Genomic DNA, 17,389 nt, shown 5'->3' with positions numbered 1-17,389 from the left:
CTTTAAAGCTCCTGCCATCAGACTGCGTTATCTATGACATCTCCAAGCAGCTATCATTGACTGACCTCTCCATCATTCCCTTGATTCACTGGAGCTCTTGACACCTAGGGTGGCCTTCTACTCCATGTTTCTTGGTGACATCACAATGTCCTCTCTGATTCTCGATCATCTCATTTCTTCATAGTTTCCTCTTCTATCTCAGAAACTCTCATGTCATATCTTTGACCTTGCCAACACCAATAATTTTACCACTTTCAAACTCTCATTTCAAGCTTCCCTCTATATATCATCGCCTCCTATTCTTCTAGCTTATTACTCTATCATATTTAACAAGCAATTATTTAACCTCATTGAGACCTGTAATCAATTGACTTCCTCATTTTAAACAATCACTTGTCTCATTCTTGTCTTGCTTTCCTGTTTCTTTGGAATGGATTATATATTCCATCATTATATCCACTCCTTTGCAATCGGACCTTCTCATCCTCCCAAACCCAACATATTAACCAACCTGCCAATGTATCCATATCATGCTAAGAATCCTTTCACAGTTCCACAGCTCCAGGGTCCATGATACTAGAGAAATTTTTCTATAACCACAACCATACCTTCAATACCCAGTACAATCTCCCATACTTCGAAAGGACATAATGTCCAGTTTTGAGAGACAGTGAGATAAAGCAAATGATTACCATACCTGTGGGAGACTTGGATAAATTTTCAGTTTCCTTCTGGTTAGCGAACTCCTTGATATTCACAGAACTCTCCGATTTTGAAAAAAAAGCCCTATCTGAGGGTCCCTGTTCTACAACTTCTTTTGGCTGGGGATCTAGAAAACCTAAAACAAATATTATAAGGTGATATTCCAGACAATGGTACAATCACTACTAATGTTTGTGTTCTTTACAATGAACAAGGTGCTCAACCCCCACACTTGGGAAAGACTAAATAGAAAAAAACTACTAAGAGGCAATGATTCTTCATAAATGATGCAGTTCTTGCCATTAACAAATGGGGCTCACACTGCCTGGGAGCTAGCTGGTTCTTTCTGTAGTAGTAGCTATCTTGTTGGCTTATGAAATAGAGACCAAGTAATTTGGCTTATGTTATCTGGCAAGAATAACTGAGATGTGAATTTTTAAAAATTTTCTCATCTTAAATGCATTCATTACTGTGGACATGTAATTCTTTTATAAAAATCTTCACCCAAGGATATGTATTTATTGACTTTAGGGGGTGAGGGGAGAGAGAAACATCAATTGACAGGGACCTAACCTGGAGTGGAACCTGAAACCTTTTGGAGTGCTTGGTACGATACTCTAACTAAGTGAGCCACTTGGCTAGGGCTGAACATGTAATTGTTCATTAAAATCTCTCTCTCTAAGGAATCAGTGCAATATGAACACATTTTAAATTAATATATCAAGGACCAACTTGTGTGGGCCAACCCTAGTTGAATGAGTGGTGGTGGCTGCCTGGAGGACTGTGCTGAAAAACTGAGGCCTTTCCCCGTCTCAAGAGGAAAGTAGACTTGATTGATTAGTGATGTCTGTGTAGGTGGCAGGTAGAAGCATCAACCTTCACCCCCGATTTCTCCCCATCACACTTATAAGCCCTTGTTCCAGCCTTAATCGTTGCTTTGCAAACTCTGACCCATCCTCACACTCAGGAAAACCTATAGTAATGCCACAATGCCTGCTGATAGCGTCCCCCAGTCAAACTCATGTCGTTGCCCTACAATATCTTTTATGGTGGTTTTTCTCAACCCACATCCAAAGTGCATGCACTGCATGTTGTTTTCATGACTCCTTAGTCTCTTTTAATATAGAACAGTTACTCCATCTTTTTCTTTTAATAATACTGATTTCTCTGAAGCGTCCAGGATAATTGTCTTTAAGAAAATGCCTACATTTTGGGTTTGTTTGATTGTTTCCTGTTAATCAAATTCAGTTTAAGGATTTTGGCAAGAATTCTCCTTCATAGAGAATTTAGTTACATCTTGCTTTCCTCATATAAGTCAGGCAGGACTAATATACAGGTCACAGCAGGTCATGTCATTAGCTGTTACTAAGGCGAAGGGTGGTAGGAACTAGTTATGGCCTCAGAGCCACTATGAGGTATTCTTCATTTAGGCACAGTCACAGGAGCTACACAAGCACATTACCTGGATGAAGACCACATGTATTTTTCTCAGTTGTTTTTCTCACACCTTCATCTTTCTTTGTAAATGGAGGCAAGTTTCCAGAAAGGGTGTACAGATAAGGAAAAACCAAAAGAATAATTTTAGACTTACACGTGGCTGAAAGGCAGCTGCCATGAGCATGTTAAATTGTTGAGCAATGATCAAAGTCTCTTTTTTAAGGTCCTGGAGATGAAGTTTTGTAAACTAAAAGTTTTTCAAGAGACTTATTAACTCAATTGTAGATTTTGTTAATTAGTTTCCTATAATTTCTTCTCAGGCAGCCTCTGGTTAATAATAGTGTCTGGAGTTTTCATAGCAACACTGGGAGTTCTGAACTTATAATAACTTAGAGTTATCTCAGCAGCCAATGGGTAACAGAATTTCAATGGAATAAAAACTTTAATGAATAAAACTGGGATTTATCATAGGATGAGCATCAATAGGGAGAATTTGACACACAAAAAATGGCTTAAAATTGATGGGATAAGGCAATTAATAGTGATAATACAAGGCAGGGAGATGGAGAGGTAGTAACACATTGGTAGAGAACACTACTTAGGTTAAGACCTGAAATTAGGTCTCTCTCTTATATGCTCTTGAAGACATGGATCTGAAGGGTATAGGTTAGTTAGCGGATTAGATGTAGGAAAGAAATAACTTCAGGAAAGGAACATTATATAATAGCATATGCACTATGTCAGCTTTTCAAAGGACTCTTATTCAATAATTGTTAATTACATTCAGTTACCTGAGACTGAAATGTCTTGCTAAATTCAGATTTGAAGTAAGGTGATACTACTTTGTTCCTAATTTTCATTAAATAGTTGTTTGTGTTTTCAATCTCTTTCCTGGTCAGTGGTTCCATAATTATGCAAAAGAGACATAAAATATTTCAAAATATTATTTGCTTGTGTTTTAGCTCTATATCCCAGTCATTTTTCCTACTTAGAAATCAGCCTTTCATTGTAAGATAGCAAATAATGATACCAGCTGGTTGGTTTTACAGTTGACCTCAAAAGACTAAAAACCACATGGTCTTAAAGCCAACTAGATTCTTCTAATCTGCATAATTTCAGAAGCAGAACTAACAAAAACCTAAGTAAAAGTTTATGAATAATGTGATCAGTGATTACAAAGTGAAATAAAAGCATTATAATCCTGCTAGATGTCTTTCCAATATCAGAACCCTACATTGGGGAGACATATACCAGCTAAAAACTATACTTTTCACAGGTAAAGACAGGCAATGAGAAGTAAACTAAATTCCCTGAGTAAGACTCCAGGTGGCTTTTTAAAGAAGGCTAACTCAGCTGGGAGGCTTTCCCTTTGTCCTTGTCTCATTTATTTTTCTACTTTCTGAAATATGGATGAAATGGCTGGAGTTGTGGCAGTCATTCTGCAACCATGAAGCAACCTTAAGGATGGAAATCATGTGCTGAGAACGATAGAATAGATGAAAAGAAGGAGTCTGATGATGTGGTGCTGTCTACTTCTTTCTTATAAAAGCATTGATTTGGGGGCTGTCTGTTAAATGTAGCTCAACCTAATCCTATCTGATATAGTTTTCCATTTTAAGTGCTTATTATATGCCAGACACTTTGCAAAGTACTTTATATTTAATCTTACAAGAATTCCGAGTTAATATTATTATTCCCATTGTGTTGGCCAAAAAGCCAAGGCCTAGAGAAGTTATGTAACCCACTCTAAATCATTAGCTAGTAAGAAGTAAAGTCCAAATTAAAACCCAGGCTGCCTCCTCCAAGCCCATGATCTTGATAAGTGCACTTGCTAATTAGCAATTAGTCACCCAGTGTGTGAGCTGACCTTAGGTATTAGGTGGTCCAATCATCCTCATTTTATAGATAAACAAATTGAATTCCTGGAGTTAATTTTACTGAACTAAAACAGTGCTCTCTTACACTGGATGGCTTCTCTGGAAATACTGGCTGAATCAAAATATCATCTAATTTAAACAATAATTTCTCATTAACATGTCTCGTCTCTATGGCCTCATGGATTCACTCATCAACCTATGGAAGTGTGCCTATTGCCTACCACTTTCTTAAAACTGTTCTCACAAAAGACATCAATAAACCTTCCAACTGATAAACCCTAATTTCCCCCATTCATTCTCCTTTCTGACACTTCCATATCATCTGACATTTTTGACCACCTCAAATTTCCTTGAAACTTTCTCCTTCCTTAATCCTCCTCTCCAATCTATTATGCATGCTGCCAACACTTATTTTTCTATGACACATATCTATGTGTTTCACTCTCTTTTTCAAAAACTTACATTGGCTTTCTATTACCTACCTCTTGGTTAAAATTAAAAATTTTAGTGTTCCAAAATTCTAAAAAATGTGAATGGATAACACATGTACACAATTCTAAAGGTATTGAAGAGTACATAATAAAAAGGAAGTATCCATCCCACACTGTCCCCTAACCTAACCTCCCAACCTCCCTCCCCACAGGCAATCACTCTCACCAGGCACTTGAAAATCCTTCTAGGGATATTCTGAGACAGTATACACCTTACACTTTGACCTTGTATGTAGGGTGGGCCAAGAGACTTAAGGTCTTATCTCACCACTTCTCCAACACATGCCATAAGGTAACCCAGACATTGTTATTAAGAAGCATATTCATCTGGGAGTCATTCTGGAGGGGAGCCATACCAATATGTACAATAGTACCATATATACTACTATATGCTCAGTAAATATATATGCTTCCTCTCTTAATGGCAAGAGAGTTGAAGTTAGAATCAATGGCTAGGATTGAAAAGAAACCAAAGCACATGGTGCTTAGAGCACATCCTCAGATGAGTTATATGAATCCTTGAATGTTTATAACTATGCTCTGCATAAAGTTCTAGATTATTTATCAGTAATTAAAATTAGCAAAGCACAGAGAGCGTTCTTACTTATGAGAGGGAGAGGATCCACCCCTACTGGTCCAATGGGCATCCTCAAGAGATAAGGACATGGTCACACAAAAGCTAAATGACCACTGGCAGAAATGCAGAAGAGATTCAGATCACAGCAGGGAGCCTGAACAGTAGGACCTCCCAACCCTTCCTTCTCTAAGATTTTCTCTTCCTTCTCTTTGATTCCACAAAGCTGGGCTTTTCATATGTTTATGTATATATACTTCAGAATGGATTACCTCTTCTGAGCTATCTTCTCTTTCCAGTGCTTTACTGTTGCTGCATGCCTATGTGAAAGGAAAGAGACTTATGACCAAAAAGGCAATACGATACTTTGCTGACTTTCCACACAGTTGGCTCTTTCTCTGTTATCTTAATGGGCCATATCTACTTAGTGCCCACCATCCGGCTGCCTCAGGGATAAGTCCATGTGATGCTTTGAAAGGTCTAAAAGCATATTTTTCCAAAAGATTCCCCCTTCCCAGCAGCCGTATTTTTGAAGTCATAAAATAGGGCCCTCTGTCATTTTCCTTCTGGGGCTCCATATACCTTCCGTGGCATTTCTCGCAATCTGTCATGACGTGCCTATGTGTTGACTTGCTTTGGGGCTGTTTCTGATGCTATCTTATAAGCTCCAAGATGGCACTGGTCGAGTTGTTATCTATCACTCTATCTCCAGCTCCCAGCATGAAGCTTTTCACATAATGGGCATGCCAGACATGTCCATTTGGATCAGTGAATGAATAAAGAAATGCACATGCTTCTAAAGCAAGAGAGGCAATGCTCTCGGTTGGCAAACAATAAAAGAAAACCACCCCTGTATGATAAGTTGTTGACAGTGTGGCAGATGAAAGGCGGAGATCTCCTGGATGTGGTCACCCATGGTTATGATACCCACATCTCTCCATTCCTGAATCACTGCATGCTTAATACTAAGTGGAAAACATTATTGGATCAGCTTACTTCAATTTCTTTTCAGAGAGCTCTGTATCAAATGGGTCTGGCAGACACTCCGGAACAGAAGTCAAAGACTGCTTGTACAAATCAATTAGGTGGGCTGCAACTTTAAAAATAGATTCATTTAACTTTACAACACAATCCCACACATAAGCAATACCTAATGTCTCGTTAGAGATACTGTCTAAGAGCCTTTCTTTAATCCATCAAGTGTTTACTAGGATTTCCATGATCAAGTTATACTGTAACAGTGAATGTTTACGCAGTGCCCTACTAGAGGACAAAATGAGAAACGTAGTGCCCAGCCAGTATGGCTCAGTGGTTGAGCGTCAACCTATGAACCAGGAGGTATGGTTCGATTCCCAGTAGGGGCACATGCCTGAGTTGTAGGTTCGAGCCCCAGTGAGGGAGGAGGCAGCCAATCAGTAATTCTCTCTCATCACTGATGTTTCTATCTCCCTCTCCCTCTCTGAAATCAATAAAAATGTGTGTTTTGTTTTGTTTTTTAAAAAAGGAAACATAGTGACACGTTATTAGGGGAATCAGCATCTACCTGACTGAATTTCATTGTATCTGAAGCACCGAAAAAGTACCCGTTTTATTTAAATTGTTCTGTGTCTTTTTTTTCCAAAAAGAAAAAATACACAAAACTATGACGATCTAAATCTAAGGGTATGAATGTAATACAATGTGGTTGTTTTTTTTTGATAATTTGGGAAGTGACTCTCAGAGTTCATTCCACAGATCATGGTCTTGGTGGGATGTTAATAGGAGATTTAAAAAAGAAACAAGGCTCATGGGTATATGAGCTGGGGAAACACCAGGTCATACAGAATCCATCACAACCCTAGTGTCTCCCTGTTCTCTTCCCCTGGGCAGCCCCTGATATTAAGGTTACCAGATTTAGCAAATAACAATAGAAAAGACCCAGTTACATTTGAATTGCAGATAAACAACCAATAATATTTTAGTGTAACTATCACACCAACTAGAATTATGTTTCATTGTGCGGGACTTCTCTGCATCCTCCATTATTTAGTGTATATTGTGGCTCTCCAAGAACATAAAGCAACATGCAGCATTATCCAAACTTACATCATACAAGCCATTCTTGGTGGAGCCACCTCAGAGACTAGTGTCCTAGGAAATCCTGTGGGGAGCCTTGGCCCCGGATCTCTACTATTAATATGTCAGGGGCTGCTGTAAGTATGCAAGACCCTGCTTGACTCCCACATCTGTTTGTTTGTTAATTTTTGTGTTTCAAAAATATATTTAATTTGTCCTTCACTTTTGGGCAACCTACCCATTTACCTCTCTGGAGATTGTTCCCTCATGCCAGAGGTTATGAATTCAAATGCCGAAAGTAGGTTTACCAGATAGAGTATAAGGCAACTAATTAAATATGAATTTCAGATAAACAAGTAATATTTTTAAAATATAAATGGGTCCCAATACTTGCACTAAAAAATTACTTTTTCTTTATCTGAAAGTCAAATATAACTGGGCCATCTCTATTTTTATTTGCTGAATCTGGCAACCTTAATATAAGGGGCTGTCCAGGGGGAAGAGTGATAACACTGTGTGAGGACAGGGAGACACTGGGCTGTGATGGATTCTTCTGTTTACAGTCTTGAGCCACATGCTACAATGTGGTCAAGTGACATTTCAAGAAAAGAAAAATTCAGATAAACAAAACAAACTGTTCAAGCTAACATGGTGGGGACACACAAAACACATCTGTGGGCTTAATGAAGCCATGGCTGCTGCAGATGGCCAAAAATCAAACCCAAATTACCAAGTTTCTATGTTGCTTGTCTGCCATGAACTATGAAACCATATAACCTTTTTTTGGAGCCATACATATTCCAAAAAAAAAATGCTTTGAATGAGGCTATTTTCCAAGAGTAGATATAGAGTAAAATAGGGTGAGGTTTTGGTGACAATTGTGTAGTGGCTCCAAAGTTCTGTGTGGGTGTAGGGGCAGGGGGGAGAGTGCCCATTGGTTGATTGTTTTCTTCCTGTGTCTTAGCCATGTTCTAGATACAGGTTAAGGTTAACATAGAAGCCAAATGTTAACTTTTTTTATTCAGAAGATGAGTGTTAAAGATGAATTAGAGGCAATCACAGTTTTCAAGAATCTCATAATTCAGGCAGAAAAAAATATGAATAAATAATAATGATACAACATGGCTAATACAACAACAGAAATACCTACACAGAACTTTGCTATTAGACGCAAGAATGACTGAAAAGTGTATTTAAGGTTGTTCTTTTGGAATACGTAAATATTTTGCAAAAAAAAAATTAAATGTACTTACTTTGAGTATCATGACTTTTTATAGTTTCTTCCATTTTAGGGAAAGACTGAAATAAAGAGAAAATTCCTTAATTATTATGTTGCACACAAAATTCACTTTGTGTACAAGCATTCTTATGTGATCAATTTGATCTTTTATGAAAATTACAATGAATTATTTTTAATGCTTATACAAATCTTATTTGATTTTTTAGTCAATTCTTTCACTTAACAAATTTCTAAAAATCATTTTAAGTTGTAGAAACTCCTTTTCTTCCTTCTTCCTATTTCCTTCACTAATTCATTCACTATTTCAAAGAATATCAATTTCTCTTAAGAGAATAAAAACTTTTCTTTTAAGAGCCTTCAGAGTTATTTAAGAAAGAGCCTAAAAAGACATTTGAAAAATTCAATATATAAGAAGTCAGATTTCCACAGAAATAAGAAATTATAAGGAGGGAGAAAATGCTTCACAGAAATGGCAGAAACAAGCTCTTACTTATAGGATTTTGTCTTGGAGCACCTAGTAGTGGGACAACAGTAAGGACAGTGGTATGTGAACATTCTGTCTCACCATAACTAGTTTGAGGAGATCTGCAGCGTTGCCTCTCTCCTCCTCAGTTCTGGAATCTTTAACTGTCATGTCCTGTAGCTCATCTTCCTTCTTTAGGATATGGTTTATATAATCCTAAATCAGCAGAATAAAATGAATCAATAAAAATCAGAAATAAGGTAGAGAGAGACACCAAACTAGTCAACATCAACTTGGAATATCACAAAGAGATTAAGAATATATAAATTCACAATGACCAGCCACCACAGTTACTGGTCAAACAATCTAGAAAGACCCTTCTTTAATATGTTAGTAAGCAAAGATCTGAAAAGCACAAAAGCAAAGCTTTAAGGGCCATAGGACATTAGAACTGTATGAGGACTTCAGAAAGGCCCCACATCTAACTATATGCTCCACTTTCCCCACCAATAAAATGGACACAGGTAATTAGATGATCTTCAGAGTCCTTTCCAGGGACAACCTTTATGGTTCTATCTTTGAATGTAAGTTGCTTAGGCATGCCTTTGCTTCCAAGAGGAACATACTTGACTTTCTCCATAAATATTTGATCTTTTTCCACAAATAATTGTCCCCTGTTCTATGTCAGGTACTGGAGACCCAAATCTCAGAACATATGATCCTTGTTCTGAGATTTAACATACTAGACAGTGAGATGTTACAGATATGCTTATACAATTAATTAAATATTTCCAAATTCTTAAGCCATTTCCAAAAACCAACAATAATTTTCTTTCAGAGACAAATTTCAGATTAATATGCAGTTCTACCTTTTTCCAGAGGTCACTAGGCTAGTTTTCCACATAATGAGAAGTGAGGACTCTATATAACCATCATATATAAAAGTTACTTATCTTCTCAGTGTCTTTGGGATCTCAATACTTCCTACACCTTATGGGACTCATTTAGCATTTTATACCTCTCAATGTCCTCCCCTCTGGAAGATTGACACTCCTCTGTTACATTAATTCAGGTTCCTCAGCAAACCAAGAGAAATGATTGCCCTGTTCCTGATTCTTTTGGGGCAGGTTACTTGGATTCCATTACCTTAAGGGAAATCTGTAGCTTCAGTTTCACCTCATTCTTTATGATCTCGTGCTGGATGAACTGGCGTATCTGTAGCACATTGGGGTTCTTGACTACAGGGGCGGGGGTGCTCACTAGCTGTTTGGTCTCAATGTTAAGGCCCTTCCAAATCTGAGTGCCAAACGGAGGTCCTGGAGTTTTTTTCTATTAACAAAACAAAGCAAAACAACCACACAAGAAATCAACATTTTAAAAAAACTGAGTTCTTATTTTTTAAATACTATGCTAGAAACCACTGTTAGGGAATACATAGGCAAAAAAGGTAAATAAATAAAATATCATTGTTCTCAAAAAGTTTCACAAGTATAAGAAAAATTGGGCAAGTTTTCCTCTTTATGTGTGTTACTGAGAATCTACATATTTTAAAATCCTGTTGCATGATGTCCTGTGGATGGCACTTAGGGGAATGCCAAGCAGGGCTGTGTTATGGCAACGTGGCTACAGCCTAGCTGAGGCCAAATGCATGAGACTATCCTTTGATACCCACAGGTAGCCAAAGACACTTGGAATAAAACAATCTTTAACTTTCTGGTTCCATGAATATGTTGACTTAATGAGAGAAACCACCTGCAGACCTGAGTGGTCTCTGAGCTCCCTCTAGAATAAGCATGAATCTTTGAGGATCTCTTGAGCAGAAATGTCTGCCTTAGAGTGGACTCTCATCTCTATGCTCTCCTCTGTTTTCAGGAGTGGCGTGGTTTGATGCCACATGCCCCGCAGTGTGTCTGATGTGCTCCCTTTTAAATTGCTATTCAGTGTCCACTGCCTGGTCAGTGATGAGCACTCAGTGTCTTGCCTGGGTTGGGCAACTCCCACCGTGTGTGGTCATAGCTATAGGAGTTGCAGAGGAAGAGACTGAACTGCTTTCATTCATTTCAGATGTCACACATTATTTGTCATAATGCAGTGCTTCCAACTTGGATATATAGCCTTAGTGAGCCATTTGGTGTGTCCTTCCATTTTTTAGATAAGGAAGTAAAGGTCCAGTGTGACTTGTCCCAAATCCCACATTAATAATTGGTAGAGTCAGGACTAGGATTCAGATCATCTTCATTTACCATGTTGATTATAGTCACCAAATTAAAATATAGGGCTAGGAGATCATTGTCAGCAGTTCTCAACCTGTGGGTCGCGACCCCTGAAAATACATCCTGCATATCAGATATTTACATTACGATTCATAATAGTAGCAAAATTACAGTTATGGTAGCAACAAAAATAATTTTATGGTTGGGGGTCACCACAACATGAGGAACTGTATTAACGGGTCGTGGCATTGGGAAGGCTGAGAACCACTGCGGCTTAATTGTTCATTATTTTATGCCCCTGCTATTATAAAATTATTCAGGAAAGCAAAAATCATCATAACTCAAAACATTATCCTCTTCACTTAACACTAGTATCTCTCTCTGATCATCTTATCAATGCCTTCACTGACTTAATAATTTAACACCTGACAATAAGCTGGACATATTACTTAAACTGCTTGCAAGATGAAATGGAAAGTCTTGTGAGATTCAGGACTTCAAGGTTCTCACTCCAGATATTTTCTTTCATTCTTAAAAAAACTTTAGGTGGAGGCTTTTCTACTGTGACCTAATTACAATATTTATTTTTTAACATTATAGTTTAAATCCCTGTGTATAATCCTTTACATTTTTCTTGTGAATTTAATTTATGAATTAATGAGATAAGAAAAAATTATGCGTTAAAACTAACAAATAAGGAACCAGTGGAGAGAAGATTTTTGTATTGCATATCAGTAATTCCATGACAGCAGAACTGTAACATGGGTTACTCAGAGTATTTTTATATCATGAGAAGATGTTCAAGCCTGCAATGTAGGGTAAAAGAAATAAAACAGATTAGCTGGGCAGGTGTATCTAAATCTACAGTGTCAAAGTCTTCAAATATAAAATTCCAGCCCTAACCGGTTTGGCTCAGTGGATAGAGCATCGTCCCATGGACTGAAGGGTCACAGGTTAGATTCCGGTCAAGGTCATGTACCTTGGTTGTGGCACATCCCCAGTTGGGGGTGTGCAAGAGGCAGCTGATAGATGTTTCTCTCTCATTGATGTTTCTAACTCTCTATCCCTCTCCCTTCCTCTCTGTAAAATCAATAAAATATATTTAAAAAAAATAAAATTCCATAAGCCCATTCACAACTTACATAATAAAAAATATATATATGGCCCTAACCAGTTTGGCTCAGTGGATAGAGCATCGGCCTGCAGACTGAAGGGTCCCAGGTTTGATTCCGGTCAAGGGCATGTACCTTGGTTGCAGGCATATCCCCAGTAGGGAGTGTGCAGGAGGCAGCTGAATTGATGTTTCTCTCTCATCGATGTTTTTAACTTTCTATCCCTATCCCTTCCTCTCTGTAAAAAATCAATAAAATATATTTTTAAAAAAGAATGAATATATGTGAGAAGACCTGAGACTCTGGTTCATTTATGGATGGATATGCAAATTTAGTGACTTTTCAGCTAGAAAAGTTATACCTCTACTGGGGGAAATGTCTCCCATGTCCTCGACTGGAGATTCGGAGGAACAATTGTATCGAGCTCTTTCTTCATCAGCCATGGCGATGCTTCACAAAAAGGGCGAAGGACAGTGATGCTGAGGGCACCTTGTTGAAAGAGAGTCATCAGAGGGTCACTTTTCTATCAAAAATATTCTGAAAATTTCCATGGGCATTCACTAAATTAAACAACCACTATTTGATAAGTGAGACACAGCAATGATGCTTAAGGGCCTTAAGATCTCAAAAGAAAGGTGGCTTTTAGTCACTGCAACACCTACAGACTGGATTTAGATGACCTGAAAGTACTCATTGTCCTTCAAAACTCACATCCACGTCCTGTCCATCCCACCACTAAACATTTCTGGAGTTCAGCACTTCTTCCCTCTCCACTGTCCCTCCTTAGATCATTCAGTGAGCTCCAGCCTGGTAGGCTTCCTACCTGGCTGCTCCTGCACTGGCTCTTGAAGAACTACGGTAGTTGGTTCTCCGTATGCCAAGGACAGGTACTCTTCAATGTCACTGTCTCTAAGAAGTTCCACTCCTGATCCATCGGCATAGACAACAAAAAACCTATTTGAAGAAATAAAAATTGAATCACTTGACATATTCAGTTAAAATGCCCCTTGAACTCCGAATTAAAAATAAAAGTCCTGGTATTATTTTTATCGTATTACCTGGGGACATGTTCACCAAAGATTTGCAGATGATTCTTATGAAGGTGAGCAGATGATAAATTATCATAGCCTTCTGGACTTGCATCTAAATGATCTTCCAAATTGATTTCAGGTAGCCTAGTTGATACGCTACCATCAGCCATGACCTAAGGGACAAAGTATATTAGCAACTGAAAGAAAAAACACCATAAAACTTACATTTCTGCTGATCACACTTGAGAAGTAGATGATTTTTTGTATTCTCAGAAAATCAGGTATTTTTATTTATTTATAAGGTATTGCTCACTAAGTACAGATTGCATAAAATTGAAAACCTAATGGCACATGTTCACTCACAAACCACACCTAGACTGTGAAAACAAATTAGAAAAACTAGAAATCCCCTGAAGAAGGTGACTAGGAAGGCAGAGGTCTCCAAACCTTATCTTCTGAGGATCAGTTCAAGGAACTGGGATTTAAACATGGAGGAAAGGCTGGTCATGTGCTAGTTGTCTTGAAAGATTGAGTGACAGCATGGAAGAGGTTTATATTCTGCGACTCCAAGCACAGAATTAGGATGCATGGAGAGAGTACATAGGGAAACAGATTGAGTGTCAATATGAGAGGAAACATGCTAGCCCTCACTACTGTCTAGATATGGCTTGGGTTTTTCCAGGAAGCAGTGCAGTCCAGGCTGAAAGACCACCATAGAGGATGGCCAAGAAGAGCATCAACGCCTAGAAGAATGCTTGGCCTGGATAACCCATGTGTTCAACCTAGAAGGGCTGGGCTTTCAATTTAAATTCATTGTAAATTTAAATTTGTTAGGAACCTAAATTCATGCTGTGAAGAGCTTTATTTGCTTAGTACAAACAAAAACAAAACAAACAAAAAAAACAAGCTGGATCACGGCTTGTCTGAATAACAAAACAAAGTTGGGGACTCTGTGGTATGGTTCCAATCTAAAATAACTGCACCACCAACACACAAAATTCCATTCTTGGGTGAGGAGTGGGAAAAAAAAATATAAATGCCTAAAGGAGGGGTTGACAAACCTTCTTCCACCGCCCCTGCCCCCAAAGGCCAGATAGTAAATAGTTTAAAGTTGGTGGGCCATAGAGCCTATGTTGTAACTACTCAACTCTACCCTTCCATGACCAGCAGCCATGAACCAGTAAGCATCGCTGTGTTCTAGTAAAACTTTATATAACGACTAGAGGCCTGGTGCAGAAATTTGTGCATGGGTGGGGTCCCTCGGCCTGGCTGGGGATTGGGGCTGATCAGGGCCCTTTCACCTAGTCCCACTTGGGGCTGATCGGGGCTAGCCTGCTGGGGGGAAGGACCATGGGAAGTTGGCTGTGGGAGCGCACTGACCACCAGGGGACAGCTCCTGCATTGAGTATCTGCCCCTGGTGGTCAGTGTGTGTCATGTGACCGGTCAACCAGTCTTAACAGTCACTTAGGCTTTTATATATAGATAGATAGATAGATAGATAGATAGATAGATAGATAGATAGATAGATATAGATATAGATAGATACTGAAATTTGTATTTCCTGTCATTTTTTAAAATATATTTCTTTATTGATTTCAGAGAGAAGGAGAAGGAGAGAAAGATAGAAACATCAATGATGAGAGAGAATCATTGATTGGCTGCCTCCTGCACACCCCCTACTGGGGAACAAGCCTGCAACCCAGGCATGTGCCCTTGGCCGGAATCGAACCTGGGACCCTTCAGTCCGCAGGCCGATGCTCTATCCACTGAGCCAAGCCGGCTAGGGCTTTCCTGTCATTTTTATGTGTCAAGAAACATTATTCTCCTTTTGATGTTTTCCTAACCACTAAAAAATATAAAAACAATTTTTAGCTCATACAAACAAATGGCCAGGGTTTGCCAATGCCTGGCCTAGAGGTAAGAGGGTAGTTGTGCTTTTGAGGGACAGAGAAACAGAAGGTAGAGTTCTGTCCGAGTAGCTAAACTCCACTTCAGGCTTCCCCCCGCTCCCTATCTTCATCCCCACAGAACCCTCATTAACTGAAATTCTCACCGTGGATTCTCTGCCTGCTGTCCATGCATTTGCTCTTACTTTACCCTGGACACAAACCACTCTTCCACCATTCCTTTGTGTTGGCATTATTTATAGATGTTTAGTTTTTTCCACTGTTTCATCCACTATGTTTTAATTAATTACTTAGCTTTAGCATTTCTACCATTCCAATAGCTGGGCTTTCTATTCCCTATGCAAGTACACTTGATACTGACATTGGCTACCACTTGCCCAAAGTATTGGCAGTTAGTAGATAACTTACTCCAAAGCTGCTAAGGTAAAAAGCTACCTGGAGACTCTCTCATGTGAAATATCTGAAAAGCAAAGCCATAGCCTCTCTTTCCAAACTAATGATAAATTTACCTCAAAGGTGTTTCCCTGTGGGTCCAGGACCTGACAGATAACCTCTGAGGTGTGCTTCATGATGTACATGCTAGCTCTCAGCTGCTCACGGTTTTGGAAAGGATGGTATATATCACTGCTTGATTCATGGCAATATATAGCTGAACAATCCCTATCGATATAGAGACAGCCTGTGTTTGGAGGTAACACCTGGAAGGGTATCAGAAAGAGAGAAATTATTTTAAATTTCTTAATCAAATTAAGGAATTTGGAGAATCATTTTAGGACAAAAATTATTCACAGATCTCTGCCGCAAACTGTATTTCCAGGAAGAAAATTTGAGAATTTAAGATTTGGGAAGGACTACCTGATAATGAGGTGCACTGAATAATTAGCATCTAATTTGTCCCAAGTCCTCATATTTCATCTACTTACTTCACTATTTCTTTCGAGTAATTGCTGTACTTTCTTATTTGAGATGTTTAATATAAAATAATAAAAACATTTTAACTGAAGCAAAAACACGTGGCCCTATTTAAACTATTGAACCCTTCATGATCTTGGGCAGGAGTCATCTCCAAGAGGGTCCACATGGCAGGCATGCTCACTGCCCTGGTTCAGTGGGTTTTCTTAGTTGAATGGACATTTACCTTTGGCACTCCTTTTCCTCCTCCCAATGCCACTTCTCCCCCAAGACCTACCTGGTATGTTCCCTGTGGCTTTGCAATAACAGATGTCCCATCCCCAAAGGTGGCACAGCATCTACTGTCCTCGCAGTTGGTGATGACAGTGGCATAGTGTGAACTTTCTATCCGCATGCACTTCACCTGCCTAGTGGCAGTCACCTGAGGACCTTCATCTGCGGGCAAATGCATGGCAAGCAGATCTGAGAGCATGCACACATCGGAAACATGCTGCTTGCTAATTTTGCTCCTGTCTCCTGGCTGCCTGGACTGGAAGTTGAGACTGAGTGCTGAGAGCTCACTCCACAAGGCAGGAGTGCCCAGGTTCTCCCTGGCAACATAGAGCAATAATCCCAGAGGATCTTTTCAGACTTAGTGTAGTGTGCTGTTTAATTCTCACTACTATTTTTACTTTGAAAAAATTGAAAACATCCAGAAAAGCATAACTACTCAATCAACATTTGCACTTGTTAATATTCTGCTATATTTGCTTCAACATTTTTAATATGTACATAAGAATTTATTCTCAGTTTATTCCCTTCTCTTGCAATCCGTTTGTATACTTTTATATGAAGACCCGATGCACGAAGATTCGTGCAAGAATGGGCCTTCCTTCCCCTGGCTGCCGGCACTGCCTTCGCTCCAGCTGGAGCCGCCTTTCTGCCTTCCCACGCTGCCCAGAGGCCCACAGCAGCTGAGGTGGTGCGGAATGCCTGCATCCCACCCTGCCCCTGGCCACTTGGCGCCTGTGTATGCAAATTAACCCACCATCTTCGTTGGGTTAATTTGCATACTCACTCCTGATTGGCTGTTGGGCAAGGTACAGTCAATTTGCATATTTCCCTTTTATTAGTGTAGATGCGTACCAAAACAATGTATAATATTTTGCATGCTTTAAATTTGCATGTTATATGTTACTCTGTATCATTCTGCAACTGCTTTTCTCAGCCTTGTTTTGAGACCTTTAGCCATTTTGATATACTTATTTGTGTGTACATGTATATTGTGTGTGCACTGCTTTCCTTTCAACTGCTATATAGTATTCCTTTGTAAGTATATACCACATGTTATTTTTCTGTTCTGCTGTTGATGGGCATTCATGCTTTCCAATATTT

The 17,389-nt window shown here is 39.1% G+C and overlaps 1 protein-coding gene across 1 annotated transcript in view; it reads right to left on the bottom strand.

The window, feature by feature from the left end:
* The window catches only part of SPAG17 (sperm associated antigen 17), a gene marked incomplete at its 5' end in the record, with an annotated part of 132,618 nt that overhangs the window by 12,496 nt on the left and 102,733 nt on the right, over nucleotides 1–17,389 (bottom strand). Inside the window, 12 exons of the mRNA XM_081113258.1 lie at nucleotides 698–838; nucleotides 2,921–3,030; nucleotides 5,354–5,401; nucleotides 6,078–6,177; nucleotides 8,390–8,435; nucleotides 8,942–9,055; nucleotides 9,986–10,168; nucleotides 12,526–12,653; nucleotides 12,988–13,118; nucleotides 13,223–13,368; nucleotides 15,613–15,801; nucleotides 16,293–16,450. Of these exons, the coding sequence (XP_080969384.1) occupies nucleotides 698–838; nucleotides 2,921–3,030; nucleotides 5,354–5,401; nucleotides 6,078–6,177; nucleotides 8,390–8,435; nucleotides 8,942–9,055; nucleotides 9,986–10,168; nucleotides 12,526–12,653; nucleotides 12,988–13,118; nucleotides 13,223–13,368; nucleotides 15,613–15,801; nucleotides 16,293–16,450 (1,494 nt within the window). The remainder of the gene's footprint in view (nucleotides 1–697; nucleotides 839–2,920; nucleotides 3,031–5,353; nucleotides 5,402–6,077; nucleotides 6,178–8,389; nucleotides 8,436–8,941; nucleotides 9,056–9,985; nucleotides 10,169–12,525; nucleotides 12,654–12,987; nucleotides 13,119–13,222; nucleotides 13,369–15,612; nucleotides 15,802–16,292; nucleotides 16,451–17,389) is intronic.

This window comes from Myotis nattereri, assembly GCF_964212035.1.
Source record: "Myotis nattereri genome assembly, chromosome: 18".
Taxonomy (NCBI): domain Eukaryota; kingdom Metazoa; phylum Chordata; class Mammalia; order Chiroptera; family Vespertilionidae; genus Myotis; species Myotis nattereri.
This window is presented reverse-complemented; position numbering and strand designations above follow the sequence as displayed.